At 34.8% G+C, this 21,915-nt stretch overlaps 1 protein-coding gene across 1 annotated transcript; it reads left to right on the top strand.

Moving 5' to 3' along the window:
• LOC109723784 (nuclear cap-binding protein subunit 1) lies at positions 1,037-21,191 on the top strand. The gene is made up of 21 exons (XM_020252269.1): positions 1,037-1,183; positions 1,438-1,635; positions 2,274-2,304; positions 3,325-3,381; positions 5,588-5,659; positions 6,012-6,074; positions 6,985-7,161; positions 7,965-8,090; positions 10,266-10,332; positions 12,259-12,458; positions 13,231-13,301; positions 14,298-14,382; positions 15,088-15,156; positions 16,603-16,721; positions 17,451-17,589; positions 18,125-18,625; positions 19,199-19,498; positions 19,877-20,055; positions 20,182-20,290; positions 20,743-20,824; positions 20,906-21,191. The coding sequence occupies exons 1-21, from the start codon at positions 1,050-1,052 to the stop codon at positions 20,935-20,937; spliced, it is 2,811 nt and encodes a 936-aa protein (XP_020107858.1). The 5' UTR covers positions 1,037-1,049; the 3' UTR covers positions 20,938-21,191.

The raw sequence follows: 21,915 nt of genomic DNA, 5'->3' as shown, positions 1-21,915 counted from the left end.
ATAGCCTCCTACGGATAAGGATGAGAGGAAGGAGGAGGAAGAAGAGGTGAAAAAGAAATAGTGTAAAATTTATGGAAAGAGTGCAATTTTGGTCTAAATAGTGTAACTCTCATTGTAAAAGAGTGTAATTTTGTCTCAAAAAGTGCAATTTTCATTTAAAATAGTACAAAATAGTGTAACTTTATTTTAACAGTGCAATTTCATCATCTTTTTTCTTCTTCTATAATTTTTGATCTTTTCTGTAAGAAAAATATATTTTTTATTTTTATATTTTATTATTCTTATTTTTTCTTTCTATAATTTTTTTTTTGTTACGACATCTCTCTTGCCTTTATGGCAACAATCGCGACGTCATTGGAGGCGAGCTCGTCGCCTTCGACGACGCCGCGACGTTCCGGCGCACGGTGGATGAGAAGAGCTTGCGCCTCGACGTCGCCGTGTCCTAGTGGAGAAGGAGGGTTGCGGCGCTGCGTGAGCGGAGTCGGAGGAGAGGAGGGTGGAGGGTGCGCAGGCGAGGGCGTGAGAGCAGAGGCGAGGCGGGCAGTTTCCGCCTCTGCCTTCGCCATTTTCTTCGGAGAGGGAAAGAAAAAAAAGAACGATAGAAAAAAAAAGAGAGAGAGAAAGGAATAAGAGTATTTTGGTCAATTTGCTGAAAATTCAGACCGAATCTGTAAAATCGAAAAAGACAGTTCAATTTTATAAAAGCTCAAAACTTGTGAATTTTTTATGCAAATTGGCCTATTTTAAATTTAGACCGTTGAGTAATTTATTTTTTGGATTAATTTATAAAACAAATACTCCGTACGTTACAGCGTAGATCCTGTGAACGCTACGAGCCCAACGCCCGAACCCGACCTCGCCCTATTTAAAAGGCGCTCGCTCGGCTTCGAACCCATTCCCCATCGTTACCCTCCCACCCCCCTCTCTCTCTCTCTCTCTCTCTCTCTCTCTACATCCTCAAAACCCTCCAAAAAAACCAAAACCCTCCTCCGCCTCTCTCTCTCTCTCTCTCTCATCGCTTCCCCCCCCCCCCCCCCCACCCCCTTCCCATGGCTACGAGTAGCTGGAGAACGCTCCTCCTCCGGATCGGCGACAAGTCCGCGGAGTACGGCGGCGCCACCGATCACAAGGAGCACATCGTGAGTGCGCTCTACCTTGCTTCTCTTTTGAATCGCTTCATTTTGTGATCCTTGTTGTAGTATCGGGCGATTGCGAGAAACCCTAGCTTTTGAAAGAGAGGGTTTCGTGGTTTTGTGATCTTTAGATGGTTTTTGGATGGGATTTTGGCGCAGGATATAGATTTTACGGCCAAAGTTTTGACCTCGATTAGGTTTTAGTGCTGTGAATGGTTGGGAATGGATCAAGAAGATGTTAAAGGCTTGGGATTTTTGCGGTTCCTTGTTTAGTCTTGGAATTGGTTGTTGGTCGTGGACAAAGGGATAAAACCTACTTGCGAGTCGTTCAGAATGCGTTTGCGTGCACCTCTGACTGCTCCTCTTTTGCATCGCTCCTTTTGATCTTAGTTCTAGCATTGGGCAATTTTGCAAAACCGTTGGTTCTTGGATTTTGGGATCATGGTTTTGGGATCAAGAGATGGTTTTTGGATGGGAATTTGGCGTGCGATATGGATTCTATGTCCAAATTTTCATCTTTTTTAGTTTTAAATGCTGTTAATGGTTGGGAATGAATCAAGAAGATGTTAAAGGTTGGGATTTTTTTGAGTCATTGTTTAATTTTGGATTGGTCACGGTTAAAGGGATAAAACATACTTATGAATCGTTTGGAATGCTTTTATATTTATGAAGAGTTGATAGCGTGTAGTAGCTTGTGATGGATCTTTTCTGTTTAGTTGTTGAATATTATTGGAATCATCTCTAGTCCCCTTCAATTCCATTTTTTGATTTAAATATTTGCTGATTGAACACAAAAAAACTAGTGTGTAGGCCTTAAGATAATTGTCCTGTAAAATGCATTGCTTCCCATTTGACTGTTTATTTTCCTCTACATATTTATGCTGATTCATTTAGCAGAAGCTACAGTAGCATATTCTTTGTTTTCTGGTCTGACCTCTTGATCTGGGGTTGTTTAAGTTTAAGTTCTCCCCAGCCCAAACTGAACTAGGTGTTGAACAGCCGTTTACATGAGAAGTACAATCAAGAGAGAACTTGGGAAGTTCTCTTGATATTTGTGCCAATAACTAATATTTCCTATATAAAGTAATTAAGCTATTCACAGGTTTGTGATGTTTTTGATCATGCTCGTCCATGAAACAGATCTAGTATCCTCAAGAGGTCCAAGTTCATGGTGAAGAATTAATGGAAAATTGTTCTCTAGCTGATGTTTATGGATGTCCAAAAATGTCTTATGTGCTAGTGTGCTACGTTATACCAATAACTAAAGATGTTTTTTCATCTTTTTCGTTCTATACATTAATGGAAGTGTATTTAAAGACACATTACCTTATCTTTATTAAGCTGTTCTTCTTAGACTTCATGATGGTATTCCAAGTAGGGAAATCATAATTTTAATTATTCATTAATTTGTTTCTTCTGCAATCTATGACGGTCCAAAAACTTAATAATGAGGATCTTTGTATTTAAACCCCAGCAATTGATGACCTTAGTATACTTGTGCACTATCCAGGGTGTCAAGTAGCTTCTCGTTCATGAGGTGCTCATTTATCAAGTGACTAAGCTTGAGCCAGCCTTTTGAACTCAATTAGTTAAAGGAACTGAGACTGAGCTGGGCTTAACTTGCGTAATCTGAGCCCAGAAAAGCTTGGTCAGTTGATTCTAGGTTGATATATGTTACATGGAGTAAACTTATAAGTATTAGAGAATTCTCAACCTCTGCTTGTTTACTCCCCTAGTATGATCAAATGATATTCTACTATTCATTTATTATCTAATTCTTGGATTGACTATGTGTAATCTTTTCATTCTCAAAATTTGCAAGAGATTTATGTTGATGACATGTTGTGTTATTCTTCTTTTTGGTCAGACTAAAGCCCGTTTGTACTTTCTCAAGTGATATAAACTGTTATTGAACCATAGAATATACTAAATTTTGATTGAATTGAGTAAATTGTCATTCTAGAATATGGTTTAACCTATTCATTTATTGCCAAACTTAATTCATATGGTTGCCTGTAATGACGGAAGTCCTTTAGTTAGTTTGTATTATGGAGTTTGGATTAGCAAGAATTGTTTGTAAATATTACTATGCTGTTGTATGAAATAAGTAACTGTCATTTGATAGTATAACTTTCCATCAAATCTATATATTTATTTGAAGTGCTGACTCATGTATTTTTATTTTAAACAGTTCCTTCTTCAGTGCGTCGAACAGTTGCCGCACAAGATTCCTCTGTATGGAGTGTTGGTATGGCATTATTATGCTGTTTATGACCTCTCTGATTTGTTGTTTCTGCCTCAAAATGCCTATCCTGATATCTTTTTTTCTTTTTCTGTTGACTTACATGCAAAATTATGTTGAGTTCAATACTTTCTGTTAATGCACCTAAACAGTAAGCTTCTGAGATATATTATATGCTATTTTACTTTATTTTTCTTTCTTTGGAGCTTTTCTTTTTTTATATTTGTCCAATAATATTTATCTATGTTAAACAGTTCAGAAGAATGTTCAACATTCCATAAAGCGAATACTAAATCTTGGCAGATTATTGTCATAACCTTTAGAGCTAGAATTTAACAATATGAAATGATTTCTTTGTTATGTAATCGGCTAATTGGTGTTTTATGATTTTTTTTCCTGTTGGGAATTGCAGGTTCTCGCTCATGATTTCTGACTGTCTGTTGCTTCTAATGCTAGAACCTGTTCAAATGATGATTGTTTGGCTAATTTGGCAATTAAATGATTTTAGTGGATTATTGTAGTGTTCTACATATGCTATCATGGTACAATTTGACGCCTTGTAATATTTGAGAATTATGTATATTTTCCTGTTGTATTGTTTTGGTGCCAATTATCTGCAACTAATCTTTCATTTGACGATAAATAAAAGTTTGGGAGAAATTTAGCTTATTTGGTAACAACTATTTAATACTGAGTGCTGTGTTAGTTGGGAATATAAATTTGGGATAATGTTAGAAATACTCACTATCTGACCAAATATAGTTGGTATTTTTGGAATTCCAACTTAGAATCAGGCAGCCCCAATGTCCTCGATCGCACTATTTCTGGGGATGGTAATTCTGTGGTGGTTCTGCTGTTCCCGTAGGCTATGCTTTATTAAGCTAATCTCCAATGTCCTGTAATCAAACACTTGGGCCTGTTTGGATAGGAACAATATATCATGTGACATCTTGTGCTATATAGGGATTTTCTTTCATGACTACAGTCGAGATGTCTGATTTTTAGCTATTGTGAGATCTTAATAATTCTGACCTTCAAGGTTTTAGGTTCCACTTAGGAGGTGAATTATCATAGTCAGCGAAAAATGATTTAGACGTCCTTTATACTATGCAGTTGCAAGAAATCTTTCCTAGACCTGTATTAACCAGTTTCCACATATTCCCTAAGTAAAGGAAGAGATATGTTGAACTAGATATTCTTTTATTCAAATGGAACATTAAATGAAGCTCATTAAACTAGAGTTCAAATTAGCGTATTTAAACTAAGAGTTCTCATTATCGGTTTCCACAGTGCAGTTTCTTGGACAAATGATTTTAGACTTCTTGTGTCAAACCAGTTTTGAAATAACTGTTTTCCGGGTCTTCTTTTCAAACAGTTTACGTTGAATGGTAAACAGCTAACCAGATTAACCTTGTTATTTTTTTTCCTCCTCCTCCTCCTTTTCTTCTTCTTCTAAACCTTTCTTTTAAAAATAACAAAATCATCAATCTATTATTTGAGGGTTAATTGGGCTTTAATTTTATTATTATCGAATGAACCTTACGGATTCGTGAAACCCATTTGATATTAAAATGTTAAATAAAGAATTCAATATAGTTTATAAGGCAATTGCAATTTAAAAACACATGATAATTGGTAGGAGAATAGTTAAACCAGAAACCATTTTATTCTGTTAACTGGTTCTTTGGAACTAGATAGTCACTACCAAACCAAAAGTATTGTTTTCTGTGAAGCCCACACCAGCTCTACCGTCTTTGGTGAAAATGCTGAACGCGTGGGTTTGGTTCTGATTGGTACCATTCAGTTTTTAGCTTTTTCTATTTGAGTGACAACACCTTGTTCTCATTATTGATATTTTATTAGATTAGATTTCTCCAACCCAATCCATAAGAAACTAATAAAGATTCTGTGATGCATATGAAGTTTCACATGCTATTCCAACTCATAGGTCATTTCGATTTCCCAATGACTCTTGGTGCAATCAGTCCAGTGCTGCTGGCGGTGCATTGGAATCTAGTGTAAATTGCTTTGTTCGAGTATTTAAAGAGTTATCTATAGTTAATAGCTGCTTTTTGCCGAACATTCTGGAAATTCATTTGCAGAAAAGTGTATTTTCTTTTTTTTTTTTTTACTTTTTCTTATGTATTTGTAAACTTATTCTTATCTGACAATATGCTGTTTGTGGGGTGTTTATATGTTATAACCTTTCTAGGTTGGTTTAATAAATCTAGAAAGTGAAGAATTTGTCAAGAGAGTGGTGGATGCAGCATATTCTAACTTACAGGTAATTCTGCTGCAGCTTTACATATAGCAGTCTATATAGTTTGTTGTTTTCACTTATTTTTCATTTGAAAAAAGTGAACTATAGCCAATAACTAAACTTACCATTTACTTTCAGCATTATAGTATGCTGCCTTTTATTGGTTTACTTGTACTTTGAATCTAATTCCGTCTATGGTTTTCAGAAGTTAGTATGTCAGCATTCTAAGTTCTAAGGAAGATATAGTTTGGAAGTTCTTAATTTGTTATTGATCACATCATGCAATGTGAGAATTTAAGTTGGTGTGTTGAAAATCTGTGTTTTATGGTATGTATATTTCTTTGTAGCTCATTTTCATGTGCACTGGATTTTTCAGGATGCCTTATACAAGGAAAATTGTAATAAGATACGGATATTTATGCGGTTCCTAACTGGCCTGGTAGGCTACTTATACTTTATCTTTACATTTGGTCTGTATAGTTATTTTTTCTGCTACTGGTATATGGTTGGTTCTGTTCAATCTTTTCAGTTTATTTCAACTGTATCCTGGTAGTGTTTATTAATTTGTAGATATTCTTGAAAATGGGCTGTTATATTTTTGATTAGAGAAAATACAATTTGCGTTATCAATAGAGCGCTTGTTATGGTTCTTTAGTAGGATTGATCTCAATATTTTATTGTTTTATATAAACCTTTTGTTTTCATCAAATCATGAGTTTTACTTATTGCCTTATTGGTCACCGGGTTTTTGTTTGTCCATTTAGGGTTAATTAATATCTATTGCAACCCAATTTTTCCTAATCTTCTAAACTCGGTTTTACATATTCTTAGCTATGTTGTGTTTGTAGTGCTAATATAAATTTGTTGGTATTCCATGCATTCTCCTCTTCAGTCTTGTCATTTCACGTAAAATATACTTCCTACCAGCTTCTAGCTACACTTCAATGCCAAACATTGGGGTGCTTTGATTTAAGCTCAAAAAACTTGTGACTCAGACTTGACCTTTCTTTTCCCAATTAACCAGGCTGAGTAATCGTGTTATCTCTTGACATATGATCTAAAATACAGAAAGCTCGGAACATATGGAGAACCATGAATGGATTACAAGTAGCAGGAAATATTAATAAATACCACCTATGTTATACTGATTTTACAGAAATATATGATTTTACGGGTTATATGAGCAAGAATTCGTTTTCGTCATATTTCATCATCTCTTATCATCTTTGAGTTTCTGTATGATAAAAATGCTTGATTTTCTTATCTATAGTCTATTTTCGCTTTGAGCGATCATATCTTTTTCAAACACTGCTTTTTGTAATCATTTTATCTTTTTTGTTGGAATGTAGATGAGTTGCAAAGTTATTTCACCAAATTCTATTATTGAGACCTTTGAGACTTTGTTATCATCTGCTGCAACAACAATTGATGAAGAGGCTGGAAATCCCTCATGGCAGCCACGAGCTGACTTTTATGTTAATTGTATATTGTCTTCTCTTCCATGGGGTGGTACAGAATTGGTTGAGGTAATATAGATCCTTACTAGTTATATATTATATTAGAAGTAACATGGTCAAGACTTAATAGAGTTTTCCCTTGCATCCTTTTTATTTATTTCCTTTTTTAATGCATTTTTCTTATCTTGTTATTCATTTTTCTTTTTTCATTAGATAATGATGTAGTGGTGTTCATTAGTCATACATTTGCAGCTCAAACATTAAGGCTTTGTTGTTTAAGTTTTTCAATTCATTATACGCCACTAACATTTCTATTAGATGCTGGGCTGTATGCGGAATTGCGGACCACTGATTATTAGTCCGTAAGAAGCGGAGATAGCGTGCAAGCTTTCCTATTTGCCCTCAACTTGTTTTCTCTTTATAATTGTGGAAAATTGTGCGAACATAAATGCTATAAAAACAGTTCTCTTTCTTTCTAGTTTCTATCCTGTTGTTTTTTTCATTGACAGTACTTCTTTTGTATTTAATTTTACCCTTCTGTTAGTAGTTTGCCGGTAATTCGGGTTGTGTTTCTCAACTTGATTTTAAACAGATGGCTTCAGACCTGTAATTTAAAAATAAGGGCCTATTTGACCTTGTCCATTTCTATTTGTATAAAATATGGAAGAATGGGTTGATCGTTTTCACGTTTTGCTTGTGAATCCGCTGGATATCGTTACATAAGATTGTGTATCTGCTCTTTTGAGTTTCACTAGTACTATGGAGGAACCTTAATTGCTTTTATCATGGTTAAATCCCGAGTAAAACAGCATCAGAGTGCTATAGGATTAGTTTCTAATAGCAAAAAATTGCTTCTGGATTTTGAATTGCAGCAAGTGCCAGACGAATTGGAAAGAGTCATGGTTGGCATACAGTCTTATATAAGAATCAGAAGGCGCTCTCAGGACATCTCTTTCAAAGTCTTTGAGGCAGATGAGGGTAAATCTTCTAGCGAGAAGGTTTGACCTTTTAATTATCTTGTTTATGTGTCTGGTGCTTTTCTGTGGTCTTTTCCTATTCTTTATACTGCTTATTTGGTTCTTTATGTTCAAAAGTGTATTGTTTTATTAGTTTTGATGTTTTGCTTTCTCTATCCTAGCTCTTAATATACTATCTTTACTGCTGTTAATTCAGTGGCCTCTTTAGTGTGTTTTGTCACAGTAAATAGTCAAGCAATTTCATTGCAGTGTTCAGGGTAAATTTTAACTTTGGTTGTTTGTTGGCAAACTTGTGCTTAAGTTAATGAAATCTGTACACCTGAAGTTGTTTGAGAGATGTGATGTAATATTTGGTAGCCCAGGATCTGATTTTCGTACTCATTATCATCTGCCCTTAGGTTCTTCATGGATGCTACTGGTGTTTCATTCCTAAATTATATCACTATTTCGTGGGTTTTATCAGTTTAATGCAGTTATTAATTTGAACAGCAAAACTAATGTAGCAGTAACAGCTTGTGTCAAATATAAACCTCTAGGTTTAGTTATGTATTTTGTTACCCTGTTAAATCTTACATACAGTATGTATAGTATCCTTCCTTCACCTTAAGGGCCCGTTTGGAGGGGTTTTAAAACAGAGTATAGTTTAACTGGACCATGGAATGGATTTTTTATTTTTTTTTTTATTTTTACTATGTGACTATTTGGATGGGCTAAAATCAGGCTGATAAATCAGAGCATAGTTAAACTATACTCTAAAAAATGAAGTATTATTAAAATCCACTCAAACCTAAAAAAAGTCTTCTTTATTTCCTCCATTCATTGTGCTGCCGCCCTGCAAAATACTCCTCCGCTGTCGTCCCCTCCTCCTCCGCCCCATTTGCCGTGCTGCTGCCTCCCCATTGCCCCCCCCAGGCCCCCCACTGCCCCCTCTGCCTACTCCAATGAAACTAATTAATTTTATTAAGTAATGTTTGTTAATTATTTATTAGTTTTGTTTATTTTAATGTTATTATTAATAAAATAGAGTATATATTTAGTTTAATTTGATTAGAATTTGATCTCCATTTGTTAATATTTAGTTTAGTAATGTTTATATTAGAAACAAAAGAGAGGTTATATCTAGTTCAATTTGATTTAGTATAGTTTGTAAATTTTGATATCTATTTGTTTGACAAATTTATTTTTTTATTTATAATTTTATCAAATTTGATAAAATTACTTTGAAATTGTGCAGTTAGTGTCCAACCAGAGATAAGGTAGAGTATGAATTCCCATCAGATTTCATGGAATCCCTGAATTCAATTAGATCAAAACCATAGAAAATAAAATCCATGAAGTTTTTCAACTAGCTATCCAAGGGGGGCCTAAAGGTTCTGAAGTTATATTTCTGGAGCCAGATTAGCATTATGCTGATTCTAGCTTGATTTCTATTATGGGATGAAATGGGAATAGAGTGGCCAACATTAAGAAGAGGTCATATTTTTTAAATTTCTTATGTCTTTTGAATGTAATCCTTTTGATTTCTGCTGCTTTTATTGTTTAAAGTTATTATGGTCACTCAATTGCATCAAAAGCTATTAAGATTGTCCAGTTGTGGTAATGCATTTTCTGTCTTGCTGTAGATCTAATATGACTGGCAAGGACAATCTAATTTCTCATATATTTTATCTTGTTTATTGCATATTTCTCAGCAGTTAGGATTGTTATTGATCAACAAAGTACATTTTACTAGAACTCTGGCATAAATTTGACTTTATTTGCTCAGATTACTATTGGTTAATATTTTCTGGGGATATTTACTTCATTTTCAAAAACTGCATTTCTTCTGGGTCTTTGTTCCATATTGATTGGGCATTGTGATGCAAACTTTTAAGTTCTTTTTTGGCCATGATTTATTGGCATAATATTTTCCTTTTGATGCTGAGTCAATTATCATGCCAAATGTTTTAATCTAGATGTTAATAAAATATCTAACTTGTCTGGTGCGTCATGAACAGTAACTTTTAGAGTGTCAAAAGTTTGATATTTGTATAACAAAAGGTGAAATTTTTGTACATGTATAATTATGATTATTTATTTATAATCATGATTTGGTTTACTTTGATAACGCCAAATCTTTCTTTTATATTATCAAAAAGCATGTAGACTAGCACTCTCTCTGTTGTAATAGTACCTTGATGGCACACCCTATATCAGGATTTTATTGAAGATTTATGGGATCGTATACAAGGTCTTTCCAACAATGGATGGAAAATTCAAAGTGGTATGCGCTTTTGCTTATTTTTGTTCATTGTATTTATATTACCAAATATGCTTTGTACTAACCTCTATCACTTTCAGCATTAACAGCACTGACATACTTTGAGGCTAGTTCACTATACATTGAATGCTTAGCTAAGTTATTATCGTGATGAGACATACAGCTATTGATGCTACCAGTTAGTGGGCATTAAAATTGCCTTTTTATTTTTCATGTAATTGTAGGTATACAAATTGATAGGTGAGAAGTGGTAGATCACATGATTGGACCTGACCAGTTAAAACTTGGTTACCCTGCTAGATCAGACAAGAAATAGTTTGAATTCTTGATTTGACCATTTAATTAGGCCCTCATGGAATGAAGTTATGAGCCATGAAGTGATTGGGTTGGATTTGGATCAAATCTAGGGTTCTTTACATATCTATCTCAAGTTCAAATTTCATTGGGAATAACCAAGGTTTTAAGTATCACGGCATGGGGTTATGCCAAGAATTTGCTGGTGCCGGTGTGTGCTGGTCACAAAAATTCATGTATGTCGACACACTGTGTTATGAAATATTTACTTTATTTATCACCAATTAATTGTTTATAATATACTTTAATCAAATCTTTTGCACTATATTTGAGGTAACTACTAGCTAATTTCATAGAGAAAAGGGTTTTGAGCCCTACCATTGACACGGTGGTTGTGTCGTGCCGGAATCTTGTGGTGGGCATAGTACATGCCAATGGGCACTTTAAATCCCTTGGGAATAACTGATTATGATGATCAGCAGCCCTCTAGAATCACAAATTGGTGATACTTGCCCTTGGTTAGATTTCTGATACAGAAATGCAGGGACAACTGACTGTAAAGTTTTTCTGTCATTTTGTGAAAAATTTAATAGAATTGTGGCAGAATATATAGATGCAATGTTGCAACTCCAAAATTTATGGAGTAATATTTGGAAATGGGCAGATATATTAATTGTTTTACTCGCAAAACTATGCATGTTTAGCCTTGTTTATCCTTTTGCTTTCAGCAACTGTCACCTCTAGCAGGGTGTTTGACAAATAGAAAAGCTGGGGTGCTTATGCTACACTGAGAATATTAAGGGATAATCTGGGGCAAAAAGCAGAAGCTCCAATTGGTGCTTCTACTTTTGCTATTGAGAGTACTGTTGAAGGGATTTTAATGTATTGTTCTTCTAAAAGCATTAATTAGAGAGCACTTCATCCAACAGAATTACACTTGACAACAGGGCCAATAGGCCCTTTATCAATTATTTCAAATAAATGTCTGCTAGTTATGCTTGCTTGGAATTTTCTAAACAGTTGTTGTGTTATGCAACGGTCTGGAGATTGCATAGCACATACATGGTCAGCAGGTGCTTATTAGATTTCATATGCTTCTCAAATTTAAAGTAGTTAAATTCATAAAGATACCAAAAGATAGTAGGAAAACCAAATTAGTGAAATAACTAGAAAAGATACAGGAGCAATGGAGATTTGCCATCTAAAGAAGGCTGACTTGCATGTATGGATGAAGTGATAGTACTGCAGGTCTCAGTATCGTGTGTTGTCCTGTATGGTTTACTCCTATCTGTGGTGGTGAAGACTGCATATGCGTTAGAATATAAGATGCAAAAGTAAATATGGCCGAGTATTCTCATCCTGTCCAGATGCCTTTTGATGCATATCTGGCTTAAAATCAATGTTTTCAGTAATCAATGAGTTTGGTGAGTATCTGGAACATACTAGCCATCTTCCACAGTCAGCAATTGATTGGAGCATCTTTGTTGTTGCATCAGAACATTTCTATCTAATGAGTCTTTGGGCAATAATGGAATATGAAAATTATCAGGATGCAGGATTTAATCTTTATGCTCTTCTATGTTTTCTTAGCACTAAAAGCTACTGAGTGATAGTTTTACTCTCTCTTTCTTCCAGTGCCAAGGCCTCAACTGTCATTTGAAGCACAGCTAGTGGCTGGGAAGTCTCATGTTCTTTCTCCAATAAGCTGTCCTGCTCAACCCACAGCTTTGCCATCACGTTCTAAAATCTCTAGAGGGCAAGAGAATCATGAAGCTGAGTTGAAGTATTCTCAAAGGCTCCATAGACTTCACATATTCCCTTCGAATAAAGCGGAGGTAGCTTGCTGCGTTTTGTATGTACAACTAGGGTAATTTTGTTATTTTGTTATTTAACTGTTGCTGTCTGTTAAAGGACAACAATGGTATCTGAGGCTAGTTGGATTGTAGGATGCATGAATTGTACACATCCTCATGTTTGCCTATCCTTAAATTGTTAATGTAGCCTTGTCCAGCATGCAATTAGATTGCTAAAGCATATCTAACTTTTATTTCTCAAAAGTAAACAAGCTTTCCTTTATTTTGTCATATTTCCATTTTTGGTTTATGTCAACTAGTAAGTATACTCGCCTCACATGGTTTTAATGAATGAGTCATTTTGAACATGAAATCTTAACTGTTTGTTTTGTAGCCGTTTTACTTGCTTGCTGCCTTTTCTATGCTTGTTTGTTACTTTAGAGATGTGATCTAATACCGGAGTTTGCAAAGTATTTTACACAATAAGGAGTAATGTGAAGTCAATGTGGAGGCTCTTACACTTGAGAGTATTTTAAATGGTGTCATCTCTTTGATCAATACATGGTGATGTAGCAGAAACTTTGAATCTTTCACAATTTGATCTGGTCAAGAAAGATGAGTGTAGCGTAGAAATATTGCTGAGAACATAATGCAATTGATAATTACTATGTGGCAGATATCTTATCAGCTTTTTTTTTGGGGGGGGGTTAAGAACATGCCGTTCTGCATTTGTTAAACTTGTTTTTTCCCCCTTCATTTATTAGATATTTAACTGTTGTCTCATCATGTGATGTTTTACCAACTTCTTGGGCAGAATATGCAACCTATAGACCGTTTCGTTGTTGAGGAGTACCTGTTGGATGTGCTTCTTTTCTTCAATGGATGGTTAGTGACTCACTTCTCCTTCAATTGCTGATCATGGAAGTGTGAGTTACAATTTTGGAGGGTTGTTTCTTTTCGTCTTTCTTGGTACTACACTGCTTTTCTTAGGGCTCTGGACAGTTGTTTAAGAAATCTAAGTATTGTTAAGCTAAAAAGAAGGTGAGTAACTGGATCAGTATTGTTCATATCAAGCCTTAACATGTTAATATTTTAGCCGTGTGCAAACAAATGAGCACGCAAAAAAAGTGTTTTAGATTGTTTTGTGTGTGTGTGTGTGTGTGTGTGTGTGTATTCACATATGTTTCTATAGTTAATTTTGCCCCTTTTCTTTAGTTTGTTCATAGCTTAGATCTCTAGTTCAATGTAGAACCTATTCATGATTTCTAGTTCAATGTAGAACCTATTCAAGATTTCTTATATGAAATATACACTGGCCAGGGCCCAAAACTCTTTGACATGGCACAATCAATTCCTACCTGCTTTGGTTGTTTCGCACAAAAAAAAAAAGAAAAAAAAATCTGTGTGTATGTCTAGACTGTAATAACAATTGACAACGCATCTTTTGTAACTTAAAGGGCCCTTGTGTGCTTTCTAGAATACCAAAGTTGCATTAAGCAACTTTTTGAACTTGGCTTATACCTTGAGAAACAATTTTTAAACTTGGTCGTGCTTATTTTCAGTTACCTAATTCATCGAAGTTTTTGAAGTCCACATTCTTGTGGATCATAATCTAAACATATTTGCAATCAATCATGTGGGCTTTACAAAAGGAGGCTGTCAAACTCCATTAATACTGTACAGGCAGCACTATTCCTGCAGCAAAGTGATCCAGTATAGTTCATTGAGCATTGCACGTGGAGATTGTGTTCTCTTATGATATATGTTAAAGTACATTGGACAACTATATTGTCTTTTGTTATACTTCCCGTTTGTTAGTGAAATACTCAATTGCTAACCGTTGACTTAATCCATTGTGTTCATCTTTTTCTTGAAAGATAGCCGCAAAGAATGTGCTTTCTACATGGTTGGCCTGCCTGTGGCATTCCGTTATGAATATTTGATGGCTGAGACGATATTTTCACAGGTAGATGATCTCCTCAAATACATTCAACTGTTTTACACTATATTTTAGCACTTCAATCAGAACTCAGTAGTGAGACAGTTTTAATTTGGTTTCAATCGAAAACTCTACAAGAAAGAGGCTTGTTTCAGTTTCAGCCAAACATATTGAATAGCTTGAATTCTGTTGCAAAATTTTCTTTTCTAGTCTGCTGCAAAAATGGGTGACAAAGAATTCAGCATTATCAATCTAAACTGGTTTCTGTATCCCTATTTAGCAGATATGGCGTTGCATATCTGTCTATTGTATAAGGATTTAAGTGCTGGTCAACACAATCTGTAACATTGCATGTTGTGTGTAATCACGTGTTGTTTAGTTTACAAGCCATGTTATGCTTAAAGTTGTAACACTAGAGCTTGTTGACAATATTTGATTATTTTTTACCAGGCATGCATTGAAGTTTGATTTACGTTCTTAGTTGATTTAATTCTCTTCTGCTATCCTTTTTTCTTTGTAAATTTCTCTATATTTTCACTCATTGTTTGTAACTCATTACTGATTATTCAATTTAACTACACAGTTGATTAGCCTGATATTCATTTTGGAAATTAACATGATTATTACAATATATGCAAAATTCCTTGCTTATTTTGTCTCCTCTTTTTTCCTGGACCTTGCCATAGCATGTACTGATTTCTATGATGTTTTGTTGTTTCTATTCTTTTCCAGTTACTATTGCTGCCTCAACCACCTTTTAAACCAATCTACTATACGTTGGTCATCATCGATCTTTGTAAGGTAATTTTTACATGATGAAAGTCTTTACTTGTCAAAATCAACATATTGCTATCAAATTCAAAATATACACCTATAACTTATGAATTTTCTTATTAGGATGATATTTACAAGCTGTACATGATAAACTTGAAAGTTGCATCTGCTAGGGATTCGTTATTTTCTGTATTGGGTGATAATTGAGTTTTATTTGAGTTAATTTTTGTGTATTTGTGTGGTTTTAGTATTTCAGTTTCTAATACATGAGGCAGAATAATTGTATTGTTTGGTAAACATTCAATATTTCTGTTATACCATGCAAATGCAATTGTCTAGAACTACGAACTTTTATGCCTCTCTGTACTTGTATATAGAGACCTTTCTTTTCAAAGCTGTATGGATTCAATATTGACTAAATCTGTTGCTTTTGATAACTCTGTCCTACTTCTGACTACTCATAGGCATCTGGTTGCTCGTTTTCTCTTACTTGTTTGTCAAAAATAATACATGTTTTAAAGTTGTTCTTTGGAACAAACTAGCTTTGTAAACAGTCAGTTGTGCAATCTGTTATATTTTTTTTAGTTGTTCTTTTGACATATCTCAGGGTCAAACTTTTGCTCTTCCTAATTGTCCACGACTAAGATTCAATCAAATTTGAGATATGCAATTTGAAGACTTTTGTGGTTAATATGTTTGGATCTTAAATGAAAGGGATGCCTAGTGTCTTGAAGCAAAATATGAGGATCATCCCTATACCACGAAAAGAAAAGGAGCAGAAAAACGTTACAAGTCATTTTTATTTAGATTGTATGACCTTTTTGTATTTTCATATGGGCGAAAATGTTATGGGTCATTTTGATTTAGATTGTATGTCCCTCTTTGATTTTCTAATGGGCTATAAAAAGAGCAGAAAATGTTAGCAGCCATTTGATTTGAGATTGTATGCCCTTTTCAGATTTTTCTGAAGGGCATATCCTTTGATTATCAAATATTTATTTTTAATTAAAAAGTTATTTTTGCCGAAGTGATGAATGAAAAGTGATTTTCCACATGCTTTCATGCGTATCTAAGCAGTTGCTTTGTGGGGGGGNCTAAATCACAATGATCTGTTAGTTCAGGTGTTCCTCATCTAACTTCTTCTTTTTTTCCTTTTATTGTTGATACTGATAGTCAACCTCTTTGGTTTACACTTGCTACTTAGTATACATTTTCTATTTCTAGTTACTATATTCTTCTTTGTTGCTGTAACTTTTGTGAAAGTATGCTATTAGCTGGCTGTGCTGTGAAGAATGAATCTCTATGTACTCGTGTATATGTATGTATTGCATAATGCTGTTGATAGTGTGAGTTCTTTATATTGTATGATTATTATATATATGTGCTATTTCACTACTTTTGCTTTGTGATCCATACGCTTGGCTGTGAAGATGGCTTCCATTTTGATTCTTGCTCTATATGTTATTTTTCTAGGCACTGCCAGGTGCATTTCCTGCTGTTGTAGCAGGAGCTGTACGTGCTCTTTTTGACAGAATAGGCGATCTGGATATGGAATGTCGCACTAGGCTTATTTTGTGGTTTTCTCATCACTTGTAAGTTTATTCTCGCTGTGGAAGTTCTGTATTTTTTGTTTGGCATTTGAAAGTAAGCCAGCTTACTGAAGAAGCGCTCTAGAAACAGTTAGTTGTCTATTTATTTACTTAAATACTGCATGATTACGCAGGAAGAGGTTTCTATCGACAGTTGATATATAATTTGTAGGTGATTGATTTGCTAATTGGTTTTAGTGGTTTATACTCTTTTGCTAGGTGCTTTACCTATATTTTAGTGCATATGCTGCAATGGGTTTCTCTTTGATATTTTTGTTGGATTTTTGTGTCGTGTGAATTGAAGCTTGATTTGAATTGTGCTCAATGAAGTGTTGTCAAGCAGGTCATAGAGACCCATGCTTGATTAAGCCTTGCTTTATTGTTTTTAAACATCTAATTTTATTAGATGCAAAATTAGATGCTTAAATATTATGTTAGGTTAAACTAAATACAGTTTATCTATTTGAAAAATTAGATGCTCTTTTAGGATTCCATTATACTTAAGGTATCAATTTCTTGCATCACATGGGTACATGTTGAGCAGATTTATTTAATCATTAAAGACATATTCTGGCTTATTGTGCTTTCTGGATTTCTCCTACACCAACCTGTCTTGAGCGCCATACAAGTACAGATAGTATCGGATATTTGTGTATCTTTTATCATTAGTCTTTATAATGTATGATATTACTATATAATTCTTCAATTTTGATAATGTCATTGCTGATGCAGGTCAAATTTTCAGCACATTTGGCCTTGGCAAGAATGGGCTTATGTCAAAGACCTTCCAAAATGGGCACCACAACGGGTTTTTGTTCAAGAAGTATTAGAAAGGGAAATTCGTTTATCATACTTTGACAAAATCAAACAGGTTAGTAGTGATGGTGACTTTTTTTTTTTTTTTAATCTCCCTTTCTTTTATTAAGTATGGTTTATTCATTGACATCAGATCTAGTATGTACTTCAACAAGTAGATGTTATCAAACATCATGAGTTCATATCATTGGTCCATTAAACAATTAGTAACCGAAAAAACAATTAGTAACCAAAAAACCCATTACTACTAAAACAAGTCATGGTCATCATTCTGCTCATTGTTGGTAGCATTATGTTATCTTGTTTTACCAAAAATGGGGTATGCATAGAGCATAAATTTGCCTGAGTTTTTGCATGCTATAAAATGGGAGCATTGCCAATTTTTTTGATTGTCTTATTGAACTTATAGTTATGGCTTGATAGTCAATGCAGTCCACCTTTGGAGTGATAGGAAACTTTAAAGTTCTCCTAATACTTTAATTGTGCATTGCACTCCGAATTATGTGAACACATGGATACAATTGTTGATAATCACAGTTTCATGTAGCTGTTGTGACTCTTACATTTGCCCTATTTATTATCTTATTCAGAGTATTGAAGAAGCAGCTGGACTGGAGGAGTTGCTCCCCCCAAAGGGTGGGTCTAACTTTAAATATCAAGCTGACGACAATCAAGAAGGTACAGAAGGCCACAAGCTATCGAAGGATCTAAACAACATGGTTAGAGGGAGGAAAAACGCGCAGGAGATTTCTTCGTGGCTAGAAGAAAATATAATTCCAGAGCATGGCTCCAAATTTGCACTTGAAGTTGTTGCACAGACTCTCCTTGATATTGGTTCAAAAAGTTTCACTCATCTAATCACCGTCTTAGAAAGATATGGTCAAATTATTGGCAAGTTATGCCCTGATCACGATACGCAAGTTTTGCTAATGGATGTAGTTGGTTCCTATTGGAAGAACAATACACAAATGACTGCTATAGCTATTGATAGAATGATGGGATATCGGCTCATATCCAATTTGGCAATTGTTAAATGGGTGTTTTCTCCCTCCAATATGGAGCAATTCCATATTTCAGATCGTCCATGGGAGGTAGGTTCTTTGTCATTTCATTTGCAAAATATACAGAATTGAAGTTTCACAAAAACAATCTTCAATTGGAAGTAGTTTGCGTTTATTATTTCTGACTTTTATATTTACTTGAAATATGAACAATGGTAATACGTGTGTACTGCATTTATGGCAGTATGGCTTGTTTGTGCTGTATGCATATTTCGCAAGCGTGATTGCATGCACTTGTGACATGTAATGTACTTGCGTGGTGCGACATAGCTTAATTTTTCTGGTAATAATATTTTGAGACCTGATTAATAATGCAGAGACTGCGAACTCGATTTTTTATGACTTAAAAGTTAATAGTAGTGCTGGACTTTGCGCAAATGTTATCTCAGAGTCTGTTTTTAACCTACTGCTGTTATATATAACTTCTGAAGGTCCTCACTGTTTGATAACTCACTGTAATATAGAAAACAATGGCTGTTTTTTCAACAGATGGTTGACTAATGATGAGAAAAACCATCTAGTGAGGCTAAATTTTTTTTTTCCCCTCTTTTGTTTGCTTCCCTATCATAATGAATTGGTCTTGTTTTTTCTTCTTCCCCACAGATTCTCAAGAATGCCCTCAATAAGACTTACAATCGCATTACCGATCTTCGAAAGGATATCCAATTGATTGAGAAAGGTGTTCCGGCAGCTGAAGAAGCCACTGCCAAAGCTATTAAAGAATATGAGGATGCTGAAGCAAAGCTCGAGATTGTTGGTGGTCAGCCGGTGCCTGCTGAAAAACCAGTGAGGTTGAAACGGCTCAAGGGTTATATTGAGAAGGCAAAAGACGAGGAGCTTTCTATACGCGAATCAATAGAAGCAAAAGGGGCTCTTCTTGATCGAGCACTCGAGGAAAACAAGGTCTAAGTTGCAATTGGCATTTCTTTTACTGGACTGCAAGTAGTAGTCAAAATGATGCTGGGTATTTGAAAATAAGCTCCTGATATAAACTTGGGGTTGATAATGAGTAGCTTATTGTTTGTGTTGTCCTAGTTTTTACATGGTATTATATTGGATATATAATGAGACGTGTATTAATCTCGAACCTGTATAGCGCTATACTCAACAACCACAAACTTTTTAGGCCTCGCCCTTCCCAAAGAAACCTTTCCATACTAGCGTTGCTCTCAGGATCATGTGCTAATATACATTTCATAAGAAATTTTGTTACGATACTCCACCTTGACTTACACTTTCTGAAATTCCTTTTTTTTTCACTGTTTTTATAATGTGTTACAGGCATTGTTCATATCGCTATACAAAAGCTTCGTTAATGTGCTCACAGAACGCTTGCCTCCAGTGTCTCCTGAAGGGGAATTGCCTGATTTACGAGCTGGTAATGTAAGCTCCATGACTATAGACCTCGAAGAGTCGGCAACTATGGATGTGGATAATGAGAATGGAACAAAAGATGATAGGCAAGTTCATTGCTGTTACCATCTCTCTCTCTATCTCTTCTTCCCCCACACGACACCCCCCCTCCCTTCCTGTTTGTGTATTGGTCTCTGACAATTACTATATTATTTGCATTACTATTCGAGCAGCCAAGCAAACGGTGAGGGAGTAAAGCAATACAATATCGGGGAGCGTGAGCAATGGTGTCTAACCACATTGGGCTATCTCAAGGCATTTTCGCGCCAATATGCTTCCGAGGTTAGTTTTAACTAGCAAGAAATCACAGAGAAGTAGACAAGAAAATAAGAGTTGGTGGAAAAGATTGGTTTGCATATTTTATCCGTCTTTGCTTTGATTGATCTGATTACAACTGAGATAGCAATGAATAACTCGCGGATTGGGATCTAACTGATAGTTGTGTGGGTTGTGTCAAGTTGGGCCAACCTAATAGGTTGCACATGATCCCCTTGCATTAAGGCTAAATATGGTAGATCTCGACCGAGTCGATAAGCAGGGTATAGTGTGATTTAGACTAGTGTAATGAATTGTTGAACTGAATTCTATCCAATTCTCTGCCATCTGTGCCTAAAATGAATCCCATAGAACCATAGAGATTTTTTCCTTTTTAACCCCTCTAAACCTCTTTTGACCTTCATATACTTTTTGTTTTTGTTAAATTTCTGCTTATTTGCACCTTTAATTTTTCACAGATCTGGCCTCATGTTGAAGTGCTGGATTCAGATGTTTTTGCTGGAGACATTTATCCGCTTATCCGCAGAGCTGTCTATTCAGGTTTGTGTAGACCAACTAGTGAATGGTAATATAAACTATTAACTTTATTCATTTTAGAAAACAGTTTGTTGAATTTTCTAGGCTGTCATACAGAATGTTCGCCTGAAAACTAATTCTCCGCTTCAGTTGAGGTTTACAATCATTATTTCTTGCGACATTATACAAAAGACTGTTGAAGTGTTTACTTATGTTCAGTATAGTTATGTTTAGATACACATGTATCACCGATGAAGCCTCCTAAGGACTCGATCAAGGTGTTCGGTAAAGTGTAGATCTATAACGTTATGATGCAAAATTATATACTATAGTATGATGGGTAGCACATAACTAGCTCTCTAAATCTAAATGTGGAATGTTGTTTGTTTTGCGGAAGTGAAAAACTCGATTTACATGAAACTCTTTTAAGTTGTGCATATGTTTGCATAACTCAAGAACTTAGCATCGGCTTTTAGTCAACGATTAGATCTTCCATTGTTATTTTCACTGGAACCCATCTTTATCGTAAAAGAATAATTATATTTAGAAAGGTTGTTGAGTCAACAGGATCATCAAAATGTTATTGTATTCTTTTTATTTAAAAAACAATGTTTTTTTTTGCTCCAACTTGTGGTTGGTTGTTGATAATTCTGCGTGTTTAGACGATTTGGATGTTTTATTCTATATTATCTTATTTAGTTTTTATTTAGTTTTTGGGTTATACGGCATATGGAATCTTTAATTATTTTAATGTTACAATCTTTAATTATTTTAAGGGTAAACTTTTATTTGGCCCCCTATGGTTTTGGTGATTTTTTTTACTTGTCGTTCTATGAGTCAAAAAGTTGCACTTAACTATTTTATGATGTTATTTTTATTTATATTTAAAAACTCTACTATCAAATAGTATAGCCAAGTGAAATTTTTCGTTTAGCACATGACAGTTAAGTGTAACTTTATGATCCACGGGGTAGTAGGTGTAACTTTTTGAATTACGTGATGACAGTAAAAAATAAGCTAAAACAAGAAAGTAAATTAAAGTTTATCTTTATTTTAATCTTATATGTTTTGTTTTCTTACGATTTTTAAGAGGTTCGCTAGTAATTCTTTTCAAG

The sequence above is a fragment of the Ananas comosus genome, linkage group 18 (genome assembly GCF_001540865.1).
Source record: "Ananas comosus cultivar F153 linkage group 18, ASM154086v1, whole genome shotgun sequence".
Taxonomy (NCBI): Eukaryota; Viridiplantae; Streptophyta; class Magnoliopsida; order Poales; family Bromeliaceae; genus Ananas; species Ananas comosus.
Note: the sequence above shows the minus strand (reverse complement) of the source record. Positions and strands in the feature narration are given on the sequence as shown.

What these genes read in the sequence shown, in the direction of transcription:
- LOC109723784 (XM_020252269.1), top strand. Translation starts at nt 1,050, where the DNA reads ATGGCTACGAGTAGCTGGAGAACGCTCCTCCTCCGGATCGGCGACAAG. An exon ending in GCGTGCGATATGGATTCTAT is followed by an intron (nt 1,636 to 2,273) that starts GTCCAAATTTTC and finishes TCCATGAAACAG; the next exon opens with ATCTAGTATCCTCAAGAGGT. An exon ending in TCATCATCGATCTTTGTAAG is followed by an intron (nt 15,157 to 16,602) that starts GTAATTTTTACA and finishes TTATTTTTCTAG; the next exon opens with GCACTGCCAGGTGCATTTCC.